The sequence below is a fragment of the Eublepharis macularius genome, chromosome 5 (assembly GCF_028583425.1).
Source record: "Eublepharis macularius isolate TG4126 chromosome 5, MPM_Emac_v1.0, whole genome shotgun sequence".
NCBI lineage: Eukaryota > Metazoa > Chordata > Lepidosauria > Squamata > Eublepharidae > Eublepharis > Eublepharis macularius.
Genome location: NC_072794.1, coordinates 33,148,515 through 33,172,531, shown reverse-complemented (window position 1 = coordinate 33,172,531; position 24,017 = coordinate 33,148,515). Strand labels below are relative to the sequence as shown.

The following is a 24,017-nucleotide window of genomic DNA, read 5'->3' as shown; positions in this document are numbered from 1 at the left end:
AGAGGTTTAACCCATTTCTGCAAAATCTTCCAACACGGAATAGCAAAATATGTTTTTTACTGTAGACTGTATGTAATGGCATTCTTTCCCCATTTGATGACAACCTTATTTTCTCTCTCCAATCCATTTAAAATTTTTATGACAAAGGGAAGTAATTCGGTGCAAACTGTGCTATCAAGCTGCTATAGTGGTATGATCAAGCTGCAAAACATGGAATTTACATAATTTATTCTTATTGCAGAATTTAACTCTTCCTGACCACAAAAACTGAAATTTCAAATGCTGAGTTCTAGAGACCTACAAACATAGCATGGACCTTTTCCAATCCATTCCTACAAGCCCCTCACTTTTGAAGAGGCAGACTATAACTTCGATCCTGACCAGGCTGTATGATCAGACTGGATTTACAGAAGATATAAAAACTGGCATGGGTTGATGAGGGCTCATGCTTTCATCTAATTCTCCATCAAACATAATTGATCCTTTTACGTGAATTTTAAGGCACTGTGTTGAAAGGAGAGCTAGCTGTGTTCATTCAGAGTAGAGGAGAACTCACCCATTTGCTCAGATCTGAGCTCATAAAAAGCTACCTATTTGCCCCCCAAAAAACCAAATTAGCATACAGCTTGGATTATCCCAAAACACGTTCTGAACTCAGAATGCCTTATAAAGTAATTGTATAAAGACCACTACACCCAGCCACACTTACAGTGAAATCCTAAGCATTGATGGGCTTAGACTGGAGTAACTCCGCTTAGGATTTCACTCTTATTATGGTAGCAGCTCTGCTGTAGTTGGCTGATGGCAGCCGCTGGACAACTAAACAAATGGCCATCCCTAGTTAGCCAGCTAACCACCCATCAAAAGACCAATAGTCAGTCAGACAGACAGTTGTTACGGGGATAAAATGAAAAAGGGAGCATTGTATAGGTCACCCTGAGTTTTTCTGAGGAAAGGCATGATAAAAAAATGTTCTAAGAGTCAAAGTCCATTTCATTTGTTGGTTTACAAACCACCTTGAGGCCAAGAAAACTGGTAGATGAACAGAATGCAAGTAGAGGAAAATTTGTTCCAGATTTAACTCCAAACAGGTTAAAGCACATTTTTGAAGTGCTGGAAGTAAAAGAAACAGCATTACTCTGTGTCAGCACTTCAAAAATGTGCTTCAACCTGTTTGGAGTTAAATCTGGAACAATTTTTCCTCCACTCACATTCTGTTCATCTACCAGCTGTTTTCATTGCCTCAGGTGCTCTGTAAACCAAGGGGTATAATAGACTCTGAGTCTGTCCAAAATGCCTTTTTATACTGCCTTTCCTAAGAGGAGCTCAGGGTGATGTGCACTATGCTCCCTCCGTCATTTTATCCCCACAACTCTGAGAACTGGGCTAAGCAGACAGATTGACTGTTCAAGGTCACCCAGCAAGGTTCAAGGATTTGGCCTCTGAACTCACAAATCCAAGTCTGACAGTCTAACAACTATACCACGGGGACTCTCCACCAAAGAGTCAGAGGGCATTCCCAGCAACCACCTAAGTGACTTCCAGATTAAATGAACTGACTAAGGAATGCTTACTGACAGGAAACTCCATCTGAATCTACTAGTTTCCAAGGGCAGACTGTCCTAATAGTTTCTCCAATGGTAAATATCAGTTCAACTACCCATTCTCTTTGTTCTGTCCCAGAGCAAAAACCAGTATTACAAAATTCCTGTGAGGAATGTGAGAACAGGCCACTTTGTGGGACAGCAAACAATAGCAGTGAGGCTAAAGGGAACCTCTAGAGAATACCGAGCACAGATTCTCCACATGGCACTGTAAAATCATAAAAACAACTCCCTCGTGCAGTTTTTACATAAGAAAACTGTGTTGGGGGGTAGAAATCTTTCCTCCCCTCCCCCCACCCAGTGCCATTCTCAGCCCATTCGGGCTCTTTTTTCCCCAAGAAGCCGTTCCACACAGCTGCGGGATGTCTGCAGGAAGCACATTAAAACAAGTACCTGCCTGTGCCAAAAAGTATCATCCAGAGGCACCCTAAGAAGATGTCAAGATTAGACCAATTAGAGTTGCAGAGATTAAAGCCATTCCTAGCTGGCAGGTTCCTGTGAAAGTGAAGGGAGCCCCTTCCCCACTTATGTTGATTGAGTCACCATTTAAAAAAAACGAGTGGGCCCAATTCTATCCTCTATTTTCCCCTCTCCCATTTTCCACATATGCTACCTATTATGTTGGTTGATGGAAGCTGGAATTACTTCCAAGTCTACCTGATGTGTGAGGAGAGCAAATCCTATCAGCCTTGCTGCCTTTCAATGGGAAGTTTTCATTTACTTTAGGAAAGTTCAGTTTTGTCTTTCTTCACGTGCCTCTGAAATTCAAGAGTTTGAGATCCAGTTTATTTTATAGTGGAACTGGATGCGATTTTTAGAGGAACATTTCCCACAGAAAGCATATTAACAATATATATTGAAACTTAAAAGGAGAAAGTTAGGATGCACAGCTCAGCAACAAGCACTTTTCTTCAATTATGCCTTACAAGATTGGGCTTGGAAAGTTGTGTCCTAGCAGCATGAAGCACAATAGTATGTGGAATGATTTCAAGAAGCTTCTACCACATTTTTGGAACACCAACACTAGACACAATTACAATCTATAGGGGAGCCCTCACTGCTCAGAAACAACCAGTGAAGGGCCTTTCCACTGCAAAGTATACACTGATAAAAATAATAAGCACAACATCTCTTCTGCTTCATTGGGGAGTTGACAGGCAGCACATGCTTTCATTTGTCCAGAAAAACTAAAAAGACATGAAATCAGAGCTTTGTTCGCTTAGGTTTACTCCGTTTTGCCAGGTACACAAATGTTCTGTCAGCTTTGGTTGTACGGGATTTGGTCCCTTCAAGAAAGTGGGCAACCAGAGGGTGGATCTCATTGTTCAAAGCCAGGGCATGATGGCTTTAACCCTGGAAGGACACAAAAAACAAGGAGATGACCCAAACCTACACTCTGGAGTGTCTTGCCAGAGTAGTCACAGCTTTTCCTCAAACAAGGTGATTACATTTAACACCCATTCAGTATAAAGGGCTGGCAAAAGACTCCAGTCTACTGCAAAAAGGATTGTTAACAAATCTCACTATACTATCCTGTTAATTGACTGACAGACAGACAGATACACACACACATATAACGGTAGTACACCTATAAGAAATGTAGTGTTGCTATGGTGATATTACCTTAATTGTCCACATTCCGGGCACTGGATCTTTTATATTCACTACCTTTGCAGAGTTTTCAATATTCAGTAATTCATTCAAGCCAGATCCTTTCTTTATGAGCTTACCTACAGCACAGACAAAAAAGGAATAAACATTTTTTTTTACAGAAATTTTAGTGATACTTGAACTTTTTGCCCTCCCTGGCTTTTAAAACTTAGAGCACTATCCATCAGCACAGGATTCAACAGCATGGTGTTTCTGATAATAATGGCATTGGAGATGCTCCCATGTCTTCTGGGTTTGGTCCCCCAGAAGGTAACATTTTGCCACGAAGCGGACCAATGTCAATTAAACTTATTTCATATTAGATTACATTTCTACAAAAGGAGCTTTCTGATAACATGATAAAGAACAGATTTCTAGAGCTATGTGGGTGGGCTAAGTGTATAGTTTGACAACACTGGAAATCTCAGGTAGCTCCAGTAATAGATCACTGGATAGACATATGCTAGAATCAGCAAGAAGAAAAAAGAAGGCAGTCATTAGTCATCATCTTCTCTGATTGCCCGAGAGCAATCTGAAGAAACCAGAGCTATTCTATAATAACCTCTGAGTGTAGAACTGGTAGAGCCACAAAAGCCTTTCTTCCTTTCCTAACCACTCCTTTGGTTTATGCTTTTAAGACATTGGGCTGGGGTAGATTTTGGAGGACCAATTATTAATGGGAAGAATGGGTTGGAAACAGATTTTTTATTTCACGGTATATCAATTTTTTGTATAGTCTATATTGCAGCAAAATGCTACTTCCCTCCTCACTCCATATTGGGAGTGAAGTTAAAAAGGGATGCCTCACAATCTGCATATGTGTCTGTGATACTTCTCAGTCTGATGAAGTTGCTTAGGCAACAAAACGGTGTCCAAATTCTCACAATGCCTGCCCCCAAAAGATTCATTTTACATAGAGTGAATGTTCATGTATATACTCCTTTTTTACCCCATGCTTTATATCATTGGCTGTCCTCATAAGAGATGAAGCAGTACACTGTGTAATGACCTCATTGATAGATAGTTTTACGTATCTCAAAATGTCTTTTCCCACTGATTCAGCAATTTTTATCTTCTCACTTATTGAGTTTTTGGATTAGGTTGAGGTTAAAAATGTGCCCCCTGACCTTTCCAGCATATTAAGATCTACTTACCCTAATGTGTGCAACAACTTCCTATGGTACGTTTTCTTCAATTAATTACAGCCTGAGTATATTTTCTCTTATTTATGTGCAACTTACTTCCTATCAGTTTCAAGAGATTACTTTTCATTTCCCAGGAGAAGGGCTACATCTTATATAATTTTTCTCCTTTGGTATTCTGCTGCTCATGTGAGCAGTGAGCTATCTGAAATATTGGTGTTTTCCACACAAGGAGAGGTTTGTGTAGTTTTCCCTTAGTTGCTGTGGCTGCCAATATAGGATGGTTTCCCTGCCCCAGTCCCTTGGCAACAGCCATTGCCATCTATACCACACACTGTCAGGGCTTTGTCCGTTTAAAAAAATATATATCAGCTGAATATCGCTGTTACTAACAATCATTGGTATAGTATTCGGTTCTTTGAATTCCCAGATTTCATTTTTTAAAAAGTAAGTCTCTAGCCCTTTTCGATGCAGAAATATGCCTTTCTCAATGAAAGCTCAGAGTTCATAGAACTGACACACATTATTGTAACATTATAACAATATAGCTATACTCAGTTGCCAGAATTGCCTGCAGTGGTGCTGGAAGTTTCCCACTGCAGGGACTACAACAGGAAAAATGGCTGCCATATGGCCAGGACCAGGTTAGGAAAATCCAAATTTCCCCACCACCATGACAGCCATCCTGGCTTTCCTGAGATTTTGGGAAAGATTAGGGAATAACCAGGGGAGCGCTGGGAGGTGCATGAATTTAACATGATGCTGTGGGAAACAGAAGAAAATCCACTTCCAATAGCAGTGAATAAAGACAAATAACCTGAGGAAACGGCTGTCATCAGATCAGATCTAAACGAGGCATTAACTATGGAAAAGCACAAATGCTGCAGTTTCTTGAGCTAATGATAGTTGAGGCACGCTTTTTTTTTCAGAACTAAAATTCCAAATACACCTGAAAGATTTATTTTTAGAGTAAGAATTACCCATTTCGAGAGAAGCCCATCCTCTGAGCTACTGTGTGAATCACTAGTCTGCATGCACTTCCATAGAGGACGGGAAATATTCCTACATCTGAAGATGGCAGCTTTGACTCTTATACCCTGAAAAATCTTGTTGGTCTCTAAGGTGCCACTGGACTCAAATCCTGCTGCACTCCTGTATCTCTGGATCAGGAGTGGCAAAAAGATGCACAGGCCCAGCAAGATTATTCATCCTTCAACAGAAGATGACTGGAAGCAGGCAAGACTAAAGCAGTTAATCATACAGAGACGAAGAACCAGACTCCTTTGTGAGTAAGTACTTTGGGCTTTTTGTGACCTATGCTATTTAATACTAGCAGCATTCTCAAGGCCTTACCACACAGTTGTTCCCAAAACAGCAACAAGGATACTTGCAGCGGGAGGCAGTAAACCAGTGGTGAAGTGTTTTAATGTAGACGCACACACTATCTATTCCATTTAGAGGTTTACTGGACAATAACTTCATGCAGACAAGATGTAAAAGCAGATACGTTAGATGAAGTTCTGGAATTAAAATCTCCAAGACTTCATGCAGGGGATTATATTCTGGCTTCGATTCCACAAGCATTTTGCGGGGAGGGGATTTTCATTGATTCTTCTCTCCCTCAACAGCCCTGAAATGCTGCTCCTGGAAGTTGGAGGACCCCAAGGAATAGCCTAGGAGACGATCAGAGTCTCCTGAAAAAGGAGGGAACAGCAAAAATGCCTCCCTTCTGCATACAGAAACATAGGTGGGACTCTAGCCACTGCTTTTTTTCCCCTGGAGCTTTTAATTCCTCTCCAAAATCTTTATAAAATGTTCTGCTCTATAGCATATCTGTGAGGCAACACAGTCAAGACTTCCATTTAAGTAATTTATTTCCTCTCTTTTGAATGGTAATGGGAATTTTCATCAGAAGGCATCTCTGGAGACCAATGCAGTGTGGAGTTTGCCTGCCATCAAGTCTGGGCTCTGCCAGACAGGCATGCATTGCTTATTTTGAACATGAATATTGGCTGGGGGGGGGGTCTTTTTTCCCTGGCTTGGATTGAATCTCAAGTAAATCTAGCAGGGTCAGAAGAAAAAAGAGAGAGAACTTACTTCTGTGTGTAAAAATGCAGTCCTCCTAAGTTACCTTAGGAGTTTCACGGTGGAAGAGCATCTAAACCACAAGGGCCGGTTCACACACTAAATTACTTGCAGCCTATGCAATGTGTGATTGGCCATAAACTAATCTGAAACAGAGCTTATAGTTGGAAGTGAAAAAGAACTGAAGCAACAGCTGTGTTGGGATTCCCCATTAATACACTGTAGTGGGTGTGAAGAAATGGGCAAAAGTTCCTTCCCCTCCAGTATGATCAGAGGCACTGACAAAATCCTTTCTTTACCATATCTCACCTTATTATGTATAAGAAGAAGCATAGCTCTAATAAACCTGTTCACCCCTGACAGGAGGGGATTAAAGAGCCTTTTGCTCAGGAGAAAATGGCTAAGGTTCATAATGGAGGTGGGGGTTCTTTCAGAACTGAATTTAGTCCTTGTCCCAAAAGGGCTCACCTGGGGCCACATTGTTCCTCAGTCCCCACCTAGCAACCAGTGCCTATCACTGTAAGCAGGCTGACCCAAATGCCAGTCATGAAATAGCAAAACAAGGATACCCAAATGACAGAGTAGGAGTCCCTATCTACTCGTAAGAATCAACAGGCACCTAGTATTAGGAAAGGACGAAAGGAAGAATGATGGTTCCAGGCACAGAAATGTTAAGATAAGTGTAAAATAATGGGACAATTATAGTAATACATTTGTGTAGAATAATTTGAACTTATTGCTTCTGTATATAATTGGTTTTGCATATTGATAAAAAAATTACTTCCGGTTACTTAACTGAAAGAAAAAATAAAAACACAGCCTGGAGAGGACAGAATTTGATCCAAGAAATACAGAATGTTGAGATAAGTTACTGGAGAGGAAATCAGTTGACCTTCAGGAAAAGCATAGAGAGCAAAGTGGGGGGGGGGTCTTCAGTGTGAGAGGAGAATTGGCAGAAATCAGGACCACCTCTTCACAAATGGAAATACCATACCACTGGAGGAACAGTTTGGTTGGATACTGATCACCATATACTAGAAAGCTATAGCCAATCACTGCCCAAGGAACAGATCCATTACACATCTTTGTAAAGATGCAGAAACAAGCATATATTTTTACTTCACACAATCTGTGGTGTGTAACGTAAGAACAACATATTCATTGTTCTCCTCTGGGTTGTCCATTCCTGAAGAACAACTTTAGCCACAGCAGGAGAAGTTATAGTTTATACTAGGGGTACCCAACCTTTTCCAGCCTGTGAATGCCTTTGGAATTCTTACACAGAGTGGTCGGTACAACCACTAAATGGCTGCCACAGGAGATGGAGCCTATCACAAAATGTCAGGGAGTGGGTTTATATGTAACTCTGATAAGGAACTCTTCAAAATTTTAGCAGAAGCTCTACTTAATGATGATCTTTAAAGTAAACACATTGGTTTTTTTAATTACTTACACATAGCTTAATTAAAAAAAAAAATCAGCATAGTCTGTGGTTAATCAGAAGCCCTCTGGGCAAAAGCCCCATCTGACCCCACCCACTTTCTAAAAACACTTGGCACGTGCCAGGAAAGGTGTTCGTGGGTGCCATGGTGCCCACAGGTGCTATATTAGGGGACCCCTGGTTTACACTGAGGCAGCTAACATGTCAGCAGAGTACAGCAAATTAATAATAATAACATTTGATTTATATAACGACCTTCAGGACAACTTAACACCCACTCAGAGCAGTTTACAAAGTGTGTTATTATTATCCTCATTATAATCACCCTGTGAAATGGGTGGGGCTGAGAGAGCTCCAAAGAGCTGTGACTTATCCTCCGCTTCAAGCAGAGGGGTGGGGAATCAAACCCGATTCTCCAGATTAGAGTCCTGCTGCCGCTCTTAACCACTACATCAAACTGGCTCTCACTGAAGTGCAATGTCACTCAGCCCCTCCATTTTTTCTTTGTGATCCCTGATTCCATAGGCATTTGGGTGCTCTAACAAAACAATTCAAATGGAATTCCTCTCTCATGCTGTGCTGCAGAGTCCTCATTCTCAAGTATCTAGTCTGACATCTCATATGAGGTGCCCCTGGCTTTTCATTCTCACAGGCACAACTTCTTAACCATCACCTATTGGGGTACCACCACTATCCCTGTGACTTCCAGTGAACCAGATGTCCTTGCCTTTGACAAGACACTAGTAAAGATTTATCCAATATCCTGCACGTGGGCTCTCTGTAATATTTGTTTGTAAAATCCTTTCGCTTTTGCTCAACCATTGATAGTCTCCTAGCATCAGTTTCCATCCTTCTTTTACTCCATGCCATTCCTGAGAAGCAGAACATTGTTTATCATTTGCTCCTGTGTCGACTACGAAATGATGGTCTATGAAGCTACAAAGAGTTATGTAATGGTAAGGCCAGCTCATAGAAAGACTATGCAATGTTTGTGAAAATCGAAAGATTTTTTTAGGGCATATCTACTATACAAATCTACATTGATTTATACCACTTATATTATCATAGCTTACTCAAACAATACCAGAAATCACAACTTGGTGAGACGATAAGAATGCCAGATACTAAGCCCATCCCATTCCTTATATAAACCAGTTTATTAACATCTCACCTAGAGGATTGTGGACTTCAATTCCTGGAGAAGGACCACTCAGTGACACTGTCACCTCTTTCAAGCTAGGATCAAAAGGGATTTGCCAAGTGTTTACAGCAGAAGTCAGGTGGTTGGTTGACAAGAGATGAACTTTTGAAGCTTGCACTGCTTCTTCTACCCATTTTAGTACCTATAAGAGAAGAGAAGACTGATGATCAAAGTCAAGATAGCTTTCAGAGTATACTACATTGGATAATATATCTAGATGTGCAGAACTATTCTGCTATCCAGCAGTCATCAGACTAATTCCCTACACACTTGTTCAAAGGCCTCTTATCTTGAAATGAATACCACTTTCCTGTCCAAAGATGCTTCATTCCCTCTCAGGAAGAGTTTGCAAAAGAAACTGGAAAAAGCATGGGAAAGGAGCAAATGGAAAGAACTGGGGTCTCTTTCATCTGCTCTCACTCAGTTCACCATGATTTATTGCAGGTTACATTTACTCAGTTTGTTTTTCCTTCACTTCATATCAAACCAAGCCACTTCAATGGGCTTACGGTTAAGAGCCGCCATGTCTGAAATCACGTGGATTTTTATAACAGAAACTCTATGTCTCCTAGTTTTTAACATTAAGAAATTTGGAGACAAGAATGGAAACAATCCATTTAAATGCACAGTTGTACTAGCATTAGGCAGGCCTCTCTTGAATAGCATGGGCAGTTTCCAGGGGAGTCAAGGAGTCTCTTGTGTCACTGACCCCTTCAGAAGCCAACCAAACAGTATCTAACTGGTTCAGTGAGTCAAATCATGCTTTGTTGGGGAGTTCACCCATGATCCATTAGGTTACCCCCTGGCTCCACTGGACAGGCTGCATTGCACTCTGATTTGCCAGACTTGTCCAGATTCTTCTGGGCTCCGCCTCAGACTTGCAAGTTTCTGGCCCTTCTTGCCTGTCCTGGCTTCACTCCTTGGCCCTGAGCAGGAGGTCAGTGTTTTTATAATTAGAGCTCAAGGTTCCCCTGTTTGCTCTGCCAGTGCTCTCACTGAAAAAAAAATATGTGCAAAAGTTGGCAGACTCCAATGCACAGAGGTTTGTGCAAGCTGTTTCTTCGGTTTTAGTTCATGTCCTTTGGGTTTGCAATGCAAGCAAGGTCAAGACTCTAAGACCAAAAACACCATCAAACAATACTAGATAAGCAAAATTTAAAAACAAAACAAAACACTAGCCTCAACCCTTTAGAAACAGCCTGGAATTAAAGTTCATAAACTTTAGCATGTTTTCAGATTTCTTTGTTTTTAGACAGGTCAGCATTTCCAAGAGAAATCAAATAACATCCTCCATGAAATTCTTTCAAACGCACTTAATAAAATTCATTTTGTGCAAAAAGAAAATTGTCTTTCAGGTGAAGCAAACCATTAGGCAATGCAGACAGGCCTCTGAACAGCATAACAAAGACAATTCTCTGGAACAGCTCAACTGTCGAAAGGCCAGAGGCAGCCGTGGAGATATAAACATTTTGTGAACATTTATATATTGTTTTTGAATGCTTCTCATACGATCCATAAAAAATGCTTACAATAACCTTGTAAGGTATTATTTTATTTGTTTGTTTCTTCATTTAAAACATCTGTATGCCACCTTTCTAAATAAACAGGGTCTCCAAGGCAGGGAATGTTAAAATTTTTTAAAAAACATTTAAAACAAAAAACATTTAAAATAATATAAAAATAATTCAATAAATACACACACACAAACACACAACACCAAGAACAGAGAGTAGGGCCAGTAACAGTTATTGAGGGTATGCTAAATGATACAAAAAAGTCTTCACCTGCTGGTGGAAAACAGCAATGGGGGACAGATTAATCTCCTTGGGGAGGGAGTTCCAACGGTAGGGTCCTGTTGTTATCCCCATTCTGTGCAAAAGGGAAGGGCACAAGGAGGAGAAATCGCCTAAGGCAGCAGTGAGTTCATCACTGGGGTCAGATATGAACCAGGGATATCCAAGTTCATGGCAGGTCATGGAAGTTGCCCAGAAGCTGAACGTGACAGAAAGACTGTGATGCGGAGGCACTTTCAAAGAAACGATTCTTTGCCTGCATTCTCAAGGGCAGCCCTGTCCCTTCTGCCACCCAAATAAAAAAGGCTAAACCAGTCCAGACTCTACTCCAGTGTTTCCTAGCCAGACATCACTGAAGTTCTGTGAGAAATTGTGGAATAAATAAATAAATAAATTGAAGAACCATGAAAAAATCCAAATATCCCTCAAAATTTCACAGTTATTAATGTTATATGCAGTTTCATTGTTTTTTTTCATATTGTTGCAGAGCATCAACAATACAAACTTAGCAGTAATTGAACATTCCAATCCCTACCATCATCTTTTTCTGTCCTGAAAAAAAGTTATCACAGGTAGGGGTTCCTTAGGATTTGAAAACTTAATTTAGGGGGTTCTCCATAGAAAAAAGGGTGGAAAACACTGCTCTACACAAACACTCCTGTTCTGCCCATTCTGGGAAACAGCAGAAGGGCAGCACCTCCGATATGGTCCCAGATATGAGCATTCACTAGAGCACCCTCTAGGGTTGTGTTCTCTCTGCCAAGCCAGAAAGGTTACAGTTCAGTGATGGCATATTTGGGGCAAAATGGATCCAAACTTTTCTACCCTTGCATTGGTGGTGGGGAGTGCCCTCAAGTCATAGCTGACTTAGGGCAACCCCTAGTGGCGTTTTCATGGCAAGAGACTTACAGAGGTGGTTTACCATTGCCTGCCTCTCCAACCCTGGTTTTCATTGGAGGTCTCCCACCCAACTATTAACCAAGGCCGATCTTGCTTAGCTTGAGATCTGATGAGATCAGGCTCACCTGGGCTATCTAGGTCAGGGCACCCTTACGTTACACCTCAAAATAATATCATACCCACCCACCCCTCATTTTATGACTGAGTCAGACTTGTGAATTCTAAATGCAACACAGTCCTGGGGATGACCATACCAGATGCGTCTCTGATCCCAACCTGATGGAGAAGAGGGTGATGAATCTGCCATGCAGAACAAGCTTCCAGTGCTGGGAAGCAGCCAAGTTCAGAGAGCCAATGTTTATTTATTTATTTATTATTTCTATTTATAAACCACCCATCCTCAGGGGCTCTAGGCAGTGAACAACAGTTAAAATCAATAAAAACAAGAAAACAATAATTCTAAAAGCAACATACAATAATCAATAATAAAATAAATTAACCAAGTACATTAAAGTGCAATGGTGGGTAGAACCCCCCACCCCAAAGATGGGAGGACAACATGGCACCCCCCCCCCCTTCAACCACTGAACGCCTGTCGGAACAGCTCTGTCTTACAGGCCCGGCAGAATGTCATCAAGGCAGGCCCAGGTTGCAAGCAACTCCACCATGTAAGGCCCAGCACTCCAAAAGATAGCTGAGGCAGAGCAGCAAACAAGGAACATCCACCATCCACAGATCTATCAGCCTAATAAAGATATCTCCAACTACAGCGTCACCATGCTTAGGAGATCTAGGTGGCTCCAGATAAATCTTGATCCATTTATTCTCAGAAACATTTACTTCCTCTCAAGGTCTCTGTTGCAACAGGCACAAGCTGCCATTTAAGAGGTGTTAAGCCAACTTTAAATGTGATAAAGATGCAACTGGAGCAACTAAAACATCTTCAATATTGCCAGCCGTGAGGGGTTTTTCATATAAAAACAGAATCTTTACAACTCAGAACACATTTAAAAATCTGATTTTAAAACAAACAGCCTTGTCCTGACACATTTTATCCTCAAGCGACAACCAGCTGTGTTAGCATGCGGTCTCCTCAGAACCCAAGTTTATAAAGGCAAAGGGCAAATTAGCAAGTTTGAAGCCCTGCCTGGAAATAAACAATGCAGAGGCAACCAGAGGAGACCTAGCATGCATGTGTCATTTGAACGTTTCCAAGAGGCGTATTTCAAGTCTGTGTGTTAACAAAAGGCTCCCGTAAGCCCAAAGAAACGCGCCCAGAATAAAAAGGGTGCCCACATGGGAGGGATATGCCTGAAATCTTCTGTTGCCATCTTCCACCAGCAGGTGAAGACTTTTCATTTCACTTGGCATTCCCTCAGTGATCCCTCCTCTCTACCCAATGTTTTAAATGTTGTTTTTATCTTTTGAATGTTATTTTAAATTCTGGTTTTAAATTGTTTTAATGATGCATTTATATGTTGGCTTTAACAGCTTTTAAGGTAGTATTTCAATTTGTATGTTTTAAATTCGTTAGCTGCCTTGGTGGCCCTGTGACAGCAGAAAGATGAGATAAAAATGTAAACAAATAAACATGCTGTCAGAAATGCACTAATCAAGATTGGTCCTGAACAGCCATTATTAAATCTGGTAAATGCTCCAGATTTTTTAAAAAAGAATTATTTCGGACATACAGAAGAGGACAGAAATGTTCCAGTCTCATATTTATTCCAACTCCACACAGTCTGGTTTCAGCATCCCAAACAACATGAGATGGAAGGGATTGCAAGTGGAATGACCTTGTAGATATATACCAGATAGGGACCTAACCAGAACAGTTATTCCATCTTTCCACAATACAAGGTCATCTCAACTGCCCCCTTTTTTGCACAGCATTTCAATTTCTTGCCAACCATGGCACTGTCTCACTGGCTTTGGAAGGAATTTCAGATCCTGTTTAAGCACATGTCTTGTATGTATAAAATGAACCATTTTATTCTCTTGGGCTGTCCCTACTGAGTAGGAAAAAATGATTTGCTTTCCCACACTGTAAAACAGCACACGGGGAAAAGAAATCTATGCACAAATCCAGTGCCATATTATACTGGTCCAGACAATCCAATAACCCCAAACCTAACAAGACTGGCACAACAGAAATCAGTGAGTCTTTTTGGAATTAGAAAATTTTGGAATTTGGAAATTAGGAGGGCATCCTTGAGAATTTTTTCCCACTTTTCCCTCTGTCTCTGGTAATTACCCTTCCTAGGAATAGAACCAATTATCTAATTCAGAAAGAAGATGTAACTAGTTGACCACCTTGGAACATTTTTTACTCAACAAGACAAGGAGTAACAGGACAGCATGTGGGGTGCAAAGAGTTATTAACTGGTTGATATTTTCCCTAGCTCCCATCCCCTAAATTTATCACCTCATGGAAATTCACACAGAACTCCAACCTGCCAGTATTTAATTTCCTCATGCTCTCCCAAAGGACTTCTGAAGGTGAAACCAGTAAAGAACATGCAAACAAACACACACACACAAACAAATAAATAATAAAATACACAATCAAGTAGGGTTGCCAGCTCCAGACTGGGGAATACCTGGAGATTTGGGGGGTGGGGCCTGAGGAGGGCAGGGTTTGAGGAGGGGCCGGAGCTAGATGGGATAGAGTCCACTCTCCAAAGCTGCCGTTTCCTCCAGGGGAACTGATCTCAGTCATCTGAAGATCAGTTGCCTGAAGCCTGGCAACCCTACGCTAAAGTATCCTCCATAAGGAGGCAATGCCCCAACATGGTGGCCCAGGCTACCTCAGTCTCATCAAATCTCAGAAGCTAAGCAGAGTTGGCCCTGGGATGGGAGACCACCAAGGAAGGGAAATATTGCTATGCAGAGGCAGGCAATGGCAAACGACTTCTGAATGTCTCTTGCCTTGAAAACCTTAAAGGGCCACCATAAGCTGGCAGCCACTTAACATGCCCTGCCCCAAACCAATCAGTAACATTTTATTAACACCACCCAGTAACTCCTTAGCTGAGCTGAGATCTGAAACAGTTTCAAAATTCAGTGTTTTATTTACTGAATTGTGCAGGCCAAAAGGAAATAGCTGAAGAGAGAATAATAAAAATACATCAGAACATGACTGGCATTGAGAGAGAAAAAAACCATTCTGTTTTAACAAACATTCTTACATTCTAGTGTTCGTGGACAAAATATTTATGCAGTCTTCTTGAGCAATGAGGTGAAATTTCATCGGTTCCACACGAACATGCATTGGTCTCTGCTATCTTTTTCACATCTGTGAATAGCTCTGAGAATATATAGCACCACTGGGGCTGAACCTGCAAAAGCCTAAACAGGGGTTTTTTTCAGTGCTAAATCCCCCTTGATAGAAGCAGAGTGCTGCTGTGCACTCTGAAAGCATGAAGTTTCCTTTTAGTTATTTTTTTTTAATTATGATGCTTTTGCAAAGCATCTAAGGGCATCTGTTTCCTAAAGCAACAGGAACTCCTCTTCTCATTGGTGGGGGCGGTTAGATTTCAGATTTTTTTCTGCAAACCTGGAGTTTTTTTTCATATAGGATTGCAGCCTCCAGGTGGCAGCTGTAGATCTCCCAGAATTACAAGTGATCTCCAGGCCATAGAGATCAGTTCCCCTGGAGAAAATGGCTGCTTTGGAGGGTAGACTCGATGGCATTATACCCATGTGAGGTCCTCTCCTCTCCCAACCCCACCAACCACATGCTCCACAGACCAAACATACCTGGAACTTCTCAATCTGAAGCTAGCAACCCTATTTTCAGATTTGTAGAGAAGTCTGTTCACAGCTCCAGTCTCTGGATTTAACTATCCTCAGATTTGGCCATGCTGAGAATTAAATATATTCCTGATTAGTGGGAATATATAATTATATCTTATCTTATAAACATATCTTATAATTTCGTTCCACCTTGTGTCAGAGAAGGGTCTGATGCCAGAGGAACATGCAGCCACCAATGGAACAAAACGGTAAGATCTAACTCATTATTTGTATGCTGCTTTTCAGCCCTAATGGTTCTCAAATTAATTGACATATGAATATCATTGAATATCAATTTAAACAATTTCATTTAAAACGACCTATACAACTATGGTTGTTGGGGGTTTTCCGGGCTGTATTGCCGTGGTCTTGGCATTGTAGTTCCTGACCTATACAACTATTTAAAAAGAAAATCAACCACCAGAGAAAATAAGGGCACAGAGTCAGAGCTCCAAAATTGTCAGGTAAATAGACAAGAGAAAATAAATAGGTATTTTGATCCAAAGGAAAGGAAGGATGTGTCAAACTGACTTCAAGGGGAGGGGTTTCGATAGTTTAGGGGCCTCCAATTAACGTTCCTTGTCACCAACAATCTACACTTTCTAACTGATGGAACATGAACTAGGGCCTGTTGAAGAGAAGAACTTAATGTATGGAAGAAAGAGGCTCACACAAAACAAGGAACTCCTTGTAATGTTCAGAATCCAAACACTTAGGGCTTGAAAGTTTAGTACCAGCACCTTGAGCTGGGGCCCAGAAACAAATTAACCAATGTAATTGTTTCTGAATAGGTACATATGTTCATAGAAGCTTGCTTTCATCAACAAAATGGGCAGCCTTATTTGAAATTTCTGAGCAGTCTTCCAGGGCAGATTCAAATTAAATGAATTATAGTAGTCTCACCAGGAAGTAACTGAGGCTAACTGACAGGTCAAGATCTTTGTCTTCCAAGAGTAGATGCAGCCTGGCAGACCAGATCAAGCTAGCAAAAAACATTCCTGGCCAGTGCCACAGATGCTCCGTGGGTGTCCAGTATCAATGCTGGATTCCTGAGCAATCCTAAACTGTAAAACCGATAAGGGAGGGGCACCCTACCTAGAATAGGTATATCCCCACCCATCTGGAGAAGTGACAGCACAGTCCTAAAGCCAGTCTGTAACCATTTCAGATGAAGCCTCACACTTAGACATCATGGGGACATAACAGCATCCAGGGTTTTGGAAAGAGCTATGAACCACCCACACCTTCATATCTCTTTCATCCAGACTGAGTTTCAGTTCATTTGTCTTCATCCATCACATCATGGATTCCAAGTACATGAATTGTTCGTTATTACAAAAATCCTTGCATCTGGAGTAAATTTTAAACTTCAGCTTGTAAGGAATAAACATCTTGAGTAGAATTTTATGAGATCGTCTACTGGCCTGACTCAATCATTTTACAGAAAGCAAGACACTGAGAGATGCTAACTTAAAAGGATTAACCCTTTTGTAGCTTTAAAAGATAGAGCGGCTGCATTTACTATGTTTCTGCACACTGCACCTTAACAAACTGTTGGCATCTTGGTTTATTTATCATCTTTATTTATCACTAATGATGTATGCAGATCTGATTGGTTGTTATTTTGGTGACATGATCCCATCAGACAAAGCCCCATTGACTGGGTGGAGTCAGAAAGGATGAACATGCAGCAGCAAAGGGAAAGAATAATGATGAACAGGACTGAGGGGGCATCATGCAAAGCATTTTGGGGGGAAATCTCTCTACCCTACCCAAATCTGCTTGTTTTGTTTCAGAACTGGACACCTGTGAATATATGGCCCGACTATTTTAGGTGCTGGGCTGTAATGATATGCTTGGCAAAAAAAGAAAAAGAAAAAAAGATTGGCATAAAATTGGATGTCATTGAGACCCAATCATAACTCTCTGGATTGCCATTTTTCCATTCTGCTTCAGAATAAAACCAGACATTGACTGTCATTACAGTTAAGAATACTTTCAAATTCCCAAAAAATCTGAATAACCCTGCTCTTCTGCTACTGAAAATATATATGCTTTGAATTCTCAAACTGTAATCAGTAATTTGGGAAGAAACCCATTTTACCCCTTCATCCAAATTTGGGCTTCTAATTCTTGCGGGGAGAAAAAAAATCCTGCTTTTGAAAATGAACTTTTTCTTGCAGGAACCCAACCACTGCAAATTTTGTACAAGCGCCAGACTGTAGCCTGCTGAATACTATACAAAAAGCACCATTCAGAGCATTCCTCTAGAGATATATTTTAGTTTTCAAGATTGCTCTGCTGTCAAATCATCATTTAGAATCAGAATCAAAACCTGGAAAACACATGCGTGTAGTTCCCAGTTGGTTCTGGGTCACAACCATGTATTCCAAATATGAATCCCATCAAGATGAATTTAAGATTTAACTCTTTCATTGCTTAATCTTAAACTGTGGACATCAGCACATCATTTGTGCAAAAGCAACACGGGTGTAGCTAGTCAGTCTCCTATGCTGTCTCTGCCAAACAAATACATTATTGCAAAAGAAAAGAACTGAGAGCATAGCAACTACACTGGAGACTAAAGTGACAATACTCACATCAACCAATCATGGAGCAACATGCAAATGACAAGTACTTAGGGTTCCTAGGTACCCGCCAGTGGCAGGCAAACACCCAGCAGTTTGCCCCATTGCAGTTTGCCCCATTGCAAACTGGAAATTGCTGGGAGGTTGCAAGCAATCATACACCACCAGCAGGCAACCTGGCAAGCATGCAGCAGGCACGCTCCCAGCAGGGCACAACAACATCACTTCCTCAAGTGACATGATTGTGCTTCATGCGGGAGTGCTCCTGCACTTCACAAGGGCCAGCTTTGCCCCCAAACAGGAAGTGACATCATTGTGTCAGCGCCAGGAGCATGTGCACACAAAAATCATTGTCCCCGTAAGTACTGCCTCCACCCAGCCAGGAGAGTATAGGGGCCTGGCAACCCTACATACACCTTATGCCAGCCAGATACGGAAGAGACCACCTAATACATTCCACCATGCCCCACTGACATCACAACACTATCCCACAGAACAAAACAAGGGAAGAAACAAAGAAAAAAACAGCATCCTCTGCTGCAAGGAGGACTATGGAGACTATCCAGCAGGAGCCCTGTAACGACAACCTACCTGCAAGCTCCATGGGTGAGGGTTTAACATTGCCATTCTAAACAGAGTTACAGCCTTATAAGCCTATTGATTTCAATGGATTCTGAAGAGCGTAAAAATGGCAGCTTTGTTACAGGGTACGGGGACACACAGGCTAAGACCACAATACTCCTACAACCAACCCGCCAAAAGAAAAACCAAATAAAATGCACCATAAATATCTACACAAAATAAATATGTATACAAAACATAACTAGAAATAGTATGTGTAAAACATTCCTTATTTCACAAACAGTTTTTTCCTTTGGTTTTTGAATCCATCCTCTCTGTGGCAATTCTGCCTGATTTCAGTTTCTAATATTTAAAATTAGGTGGTCTCAATTAATTCTTCAGATAAATGGAATTACGGATCTTCTCATGCAGTGGTCTTGAACCTCTCCAAAGACAGGATCCACACTGAAACCAATGGCAGGTCCCCTGCCATGGTGGGGGATCACCTACCTCCAGCCCCCCCTCCAGCCTCCACCCACCACCACCACTCACCTGACCAGCGGGGGGGGGGCACCAGGAAATGGAGGAGACAGGTGGGAGGCACATGCACAAAGCATGTGTGTGCCTACCTATGGCTCAGGCAAATGACACATTTCCAGTGTGGCGTGGAACAGACAGGTCGCACCGGGGGCTGATTTTCTAAAAATTGGCACTGAACACTATGTTTTGAGCTGATTTTTAGAGAAATGGACACACACACAGGAGGACCAAACGAAATACAAGCACATGACATCCCAGTCACATGACAAAAAGAGAGGAAGGCAGGACTGTGGACAACTGAACAAGAAACTCAGGCCAAGAAACACAAGGCAGGCCCCAGGATGTGTAGTGTAATGAAGAAGCCACAAGCTAAGGCACAAGAAGCCACAAGGGGAGAGTTGCATCCTTCCTCTCTACACAAGTGTAGGGACCTCCCAAAAAGCAGCACAAAAAATGACTGCTCTATGGGAGCTTATATCCCAGCAGACAGAGCTCCAAAACCCAGCTGAAAGTAGGGTTGCAAACTTCCAGAAGGGCCTGGAGAGCTCTCAGCATTGTAACTTATCTCCACACTACAGATAACAGGGTCCCCTGGAGGAACTGGCTGCTTTGGAGAGTGAACTCTATGGCATTATACCCCACAAAGGTCCCTCCCCTTCCTAAACCCTGCCCTCCTGAGGCTCCACCCCCAAATCTCCGGGAATTTCCCAGTTTTCAAGTTGGCAACTCTAATCCAGCATGTGCAAAACTCCAAACACACATACCTACAGTGCAATCCTAAAAACACTTTCCTGGGAGTAAACACCATAAAACAGACCTTCTGAGTACACATGCCTGCTCGGGCTTGCTCTCCTAGTGTGTTCGGATTCAACCATAAAGTGTGCGTGGGGGAAAAAACCTTCCTGCAAAGTTGTTTGAATCTTTGCTGAAAAGAACTTTAAATTCTACGTAGAGGTTAGGCAACCTCTAGTACTTAAGCCAAAAAGATTGCCTATCCCTATTTCTATAATAATAACCTATCTGTCAATCCCTACCTACTATATACAAATACTCTTCTGGTTGAAGGGCAAGCAATGTAAATAGCCAGTTCCGTTTCTTTAACTTTGCAACAACAAGCATAACACTTCCAAATATAACATATATACAGAGCTGAAACTGGGAGGGGGGAAAGAGCATTCCAAAATTTCATGATCTAAAAGTCTTAAAACTTGAGGTAACAGAAGAGTCTAACTACATTAACTAAAACTCTAACAAAAAAAAAGTATTTATATTTTCCTTAAGAATACCACAAGACAGCTGATGGAACGCTGTGTATACCAAGAAGTCCGAGGGGATGTTTACGACACCGGCAGATGATTTGGATTACCCAAATTAACAACATGTGACTTTTAAAAAATGATTTGTTTGTATTTAGCAAATTCAGTCGTGAAGGCTTGCGAAATGGCTATTGTCTATAACAACAATGTGGAACCTGAAAGTCCCAAAACGTCCCTGGAAGAGTTACAAAATTATATTCCCTTTATAGCATCAGTTTCTTGAGAACAGTTGTAATAAAGAAAACCCAAAATATAACTGTGTCCTTTCATCCAAGCGGTGAAATATTGCCTAATAGTGAATGCACTGACTCAGAGAATAAACAAATCAGCAGATCTAACTCAATAATTCCAAATTCCAATAATTCCCTAATGTTCCAAGGCAAATTAGTGTGCCATGAGTAATAAACCTAGTAAGCAGCCAGTATGGTGTAGTGGTATGCGTGCTAGACTAGGACAAGGGACAGCAACCCCCTGGCATCTATGCTAATCGTGACATACCAGACCATTTTCTCAGCACCCAACTGAAACACTGGCAGCACTGCTGGGGCCAGAAGTGTTGGAGAAGGCAAAAGGGATGGCTTATGCTTAGTACCATCTTCCAGACATGCACAGCCAACTGCTGAATCCAAGAGGAATCCCTGAGAGGCTGACAGTGCTCCTAGTGCTTGGCTTGCTCCCAATGTGTCTAACAAAGTATAGCCCTCATCTGCCCACCACCACCACCATCTCGTTTACTAGTACACCATCTTCATAGGTAGACAACATCTTTTTCAGCACTTGGACTAGAAGGATTGCCTACCCCTAGACTAGGACTTAGGGGACCCAAGTTCAAATGCCAACTTGACATGAAACACACTGAGTCAATCGTACTCTCTCAGCATGACCTATCTCACAGAGCTGTTAGGGTGATTAAGGGCAGGGGAGACACGCTTACACCACCCTGTGTTCCTTGGAAGAACGGTGGGATAAAAATGTGCTAGACCGATAGTAATTAAGTACCCACCTACAAAGGAGTTTGCTTGCTGAGCTCTGCATGATTTACTGTTCTGCACTTATTTCTTATCATTCAGCCTCTGCTGATGAAAGAAAAATGTGCTGCATTTCTGCCATAAGTGTGATTTTATTATTCAATTCCTCCCAGGTAGAAGTACAGAAGAATTACCCAACCTCAGAAGAGGCTGTCTGTTGCATCTCTGCATATGTCACTATTACGGGTTTTGCTCTTGTTTATTTATTTACTTCATTTATCAATCACCTTTCTCGATGAGACTCATGGTGGATCAATAAGGAGAACCAGTCATGTCAAAAAGTCAGACATGGCACAGGGGACACACTATAAGAAGTGTGGGAAACATGGAGCCAATTCAGCTTTGGTCTTACAAATAGCCACGAGGATAGTAAACTCTGTATTACTGCATAACAATACTTTAAGCTTAAAAATAAAGGATAGCTGTGGAAAAATCAGATGCATGATATTTTCATTTAACACTGAAACTATGGCTCAAACTAGATGCAACATGTGCTTGCCAAGGGCACTTACAGCCGGATAACGGCTGCAAATTTCCTGTGGGAACTCAATTGTAAAGTACCACGGCAGACTGATTCAGGGGACTGCAATACAGGGGAAGGAGCAGCTTTAGCCTTCTCCCCTGCACCGTTTTCCTGGCCTGAAATGGCCCAGGGGCAAGGGGGGCTGCGTATGCCCCAGATACTTGCACATGCAGCCCACAAGGTAAATGAAATCACCCACATGCGGGGCCGTTTTGTGTTGAGAAAATGGCATGGACGGTTAAAGCCTCTTTCCCCCACACCACAGTCTTGATCTGACCTGTCATACTGCAGCACTTCAGAATTGAGTTCCCGCACAGAACTCACAGCTGCCATCCTGTTGCAAATTTCCATAGTGATCGCATGTTTTACATAACATCAAGTTTGGCCCAAAGAAACACTATATAAGAGAATAGTGGGATTTTTGTACAAAGCAGACATTTTTGAAGAACGGAATATGAGCATTTGAGGGCTTAACAGAGCTAACAGAGCTAAGGATACCTCTTTATGATGTGTATTAAGTAGAATTAGTTAGAGAAGTTCCCTTGCAAAAGACAAACACTGAAGTACTAAGGAAAGCAATGCTTGGTTGGTTGTACTGTGGTTGGGTCATGGGTTCAAATTCTGAATTCTCCCACTGCCTGCAAAGAGCTGTATCTATAATAATAATAATAAGTTGGGGAGAGTTAGCCTGTGTATTATAGTAGTTAAAGAGTTAGGACCAGGAAAACCTGAGTAAAGTAAATAGAAAAGTCAAGGTTTCCTAATTATACCTCTTAGACACAAGTTTCACTTGCACATTTTTAGCAGGAAATATACAGCCCAGAAATGAGGTCATTAGACAGATGTTCATGACCCTGTCCACACTACACCAGACTCAAAATTAATCCATCCTACCTCATTAACCTGCTTCTTGTCCAAGTGAAAAACCTGACCAGAACTTGTTGAGGCAATTTCTTCATAGACCTTATAACCAATATGTGCTCTGTCATCACAGTCTCCTGTTAGCACAAATACAACCTAAAAAGAGAAAAGAAAGAAAAACCAAAAATATTTAAATAATTCTCACATGCACAGCGATGGGGGAAGGAATGCATCAGAAACCAATTAGCTGAAGGAAAATACACATGATGGCATTAGAAGTATAAGTTTTACATCATATTTTCATTCCCCTGTAATTAGCTAATAGCTTTCAGAACAAAACCATATTAACATGATAGGCCCCATTATTTAATAGCCCTCATTAGTGCCTCATGCAATTCCCACTTTTCATTAGTCATAACATTTTTGTAGTGAACAAAAAATAATTACTGGCTGCTGGAATTGCCATCTCAATTAAAAGGAGAGGTAAAGAGTTGGAAATTTTACCCTTCAAAAGTTTTTTTTATCAGCTGTCATCTTGTCCATCAGCAGACCGAGCCATGTTGGCCAACTTGACCTGCCACTGGGTCTTTCAGCAATATTCATGGGCATATGCTGAAGGGCACCGTGCAAGTGTCTTGGCCCTTTGACGCTGCCCTCCAGAAAGGTAATGGGATTTGTAATAGCAAATGAGGTAGGGCAAAGCCTGCTATTTGACTTAATTATCTCTGGTATTTCACAGAAATTTATTTTAAAAATTACATGCACTAAGAACAAGAAGAGCCAGGAAGAAGAAATTATGTCTAGATTATATAGATGATTACATCCAGATTCCATGATCATGTTGTGAATTGTATCCATGCTGCAATTCTGTAGACAGCCAGTGTGGTGTTGTGGAGCAAGACTACACGAGACAAATTACACGTGTAGGACGTGTGAATGCACTTACACGTTTTCCTATTGCTTTCCTGTTCACTTGCACACTGCAGTCA

General features: G+C 41.4%; 1 protein-coding gene across 1 annotated transcript in view; it reads right to left on the bottom strand.

Moving 5' to 3' along the window:
• Window positions 1-24,017, bottom strand: part of HMCN1 (hemicentin 1) — a 278,171-nt gene that overhangs the window by 216,744 nt on the left and 37,410 nt on the right. The window contains exons 4-6 of the mRNA XM_054980206.1: window positions 23,062-23,184; window positions 9,094-9,265; window positions 3,228-3,334 (exon numbers count right to left, since the gene is read on the bottom strand). Of these exons, the coding sequence (XP_054836181.1) occupies window positions 3,228-3,334; window positions 9,094-9,265; window positions 23,062-23,184 (402 nt within the window). The remainder of the gene's footprint in view (window positions 1-3,227; window positions 3,335-9,093; window positions 9,266-23,061; window positions 23,185-24,017) is intronic.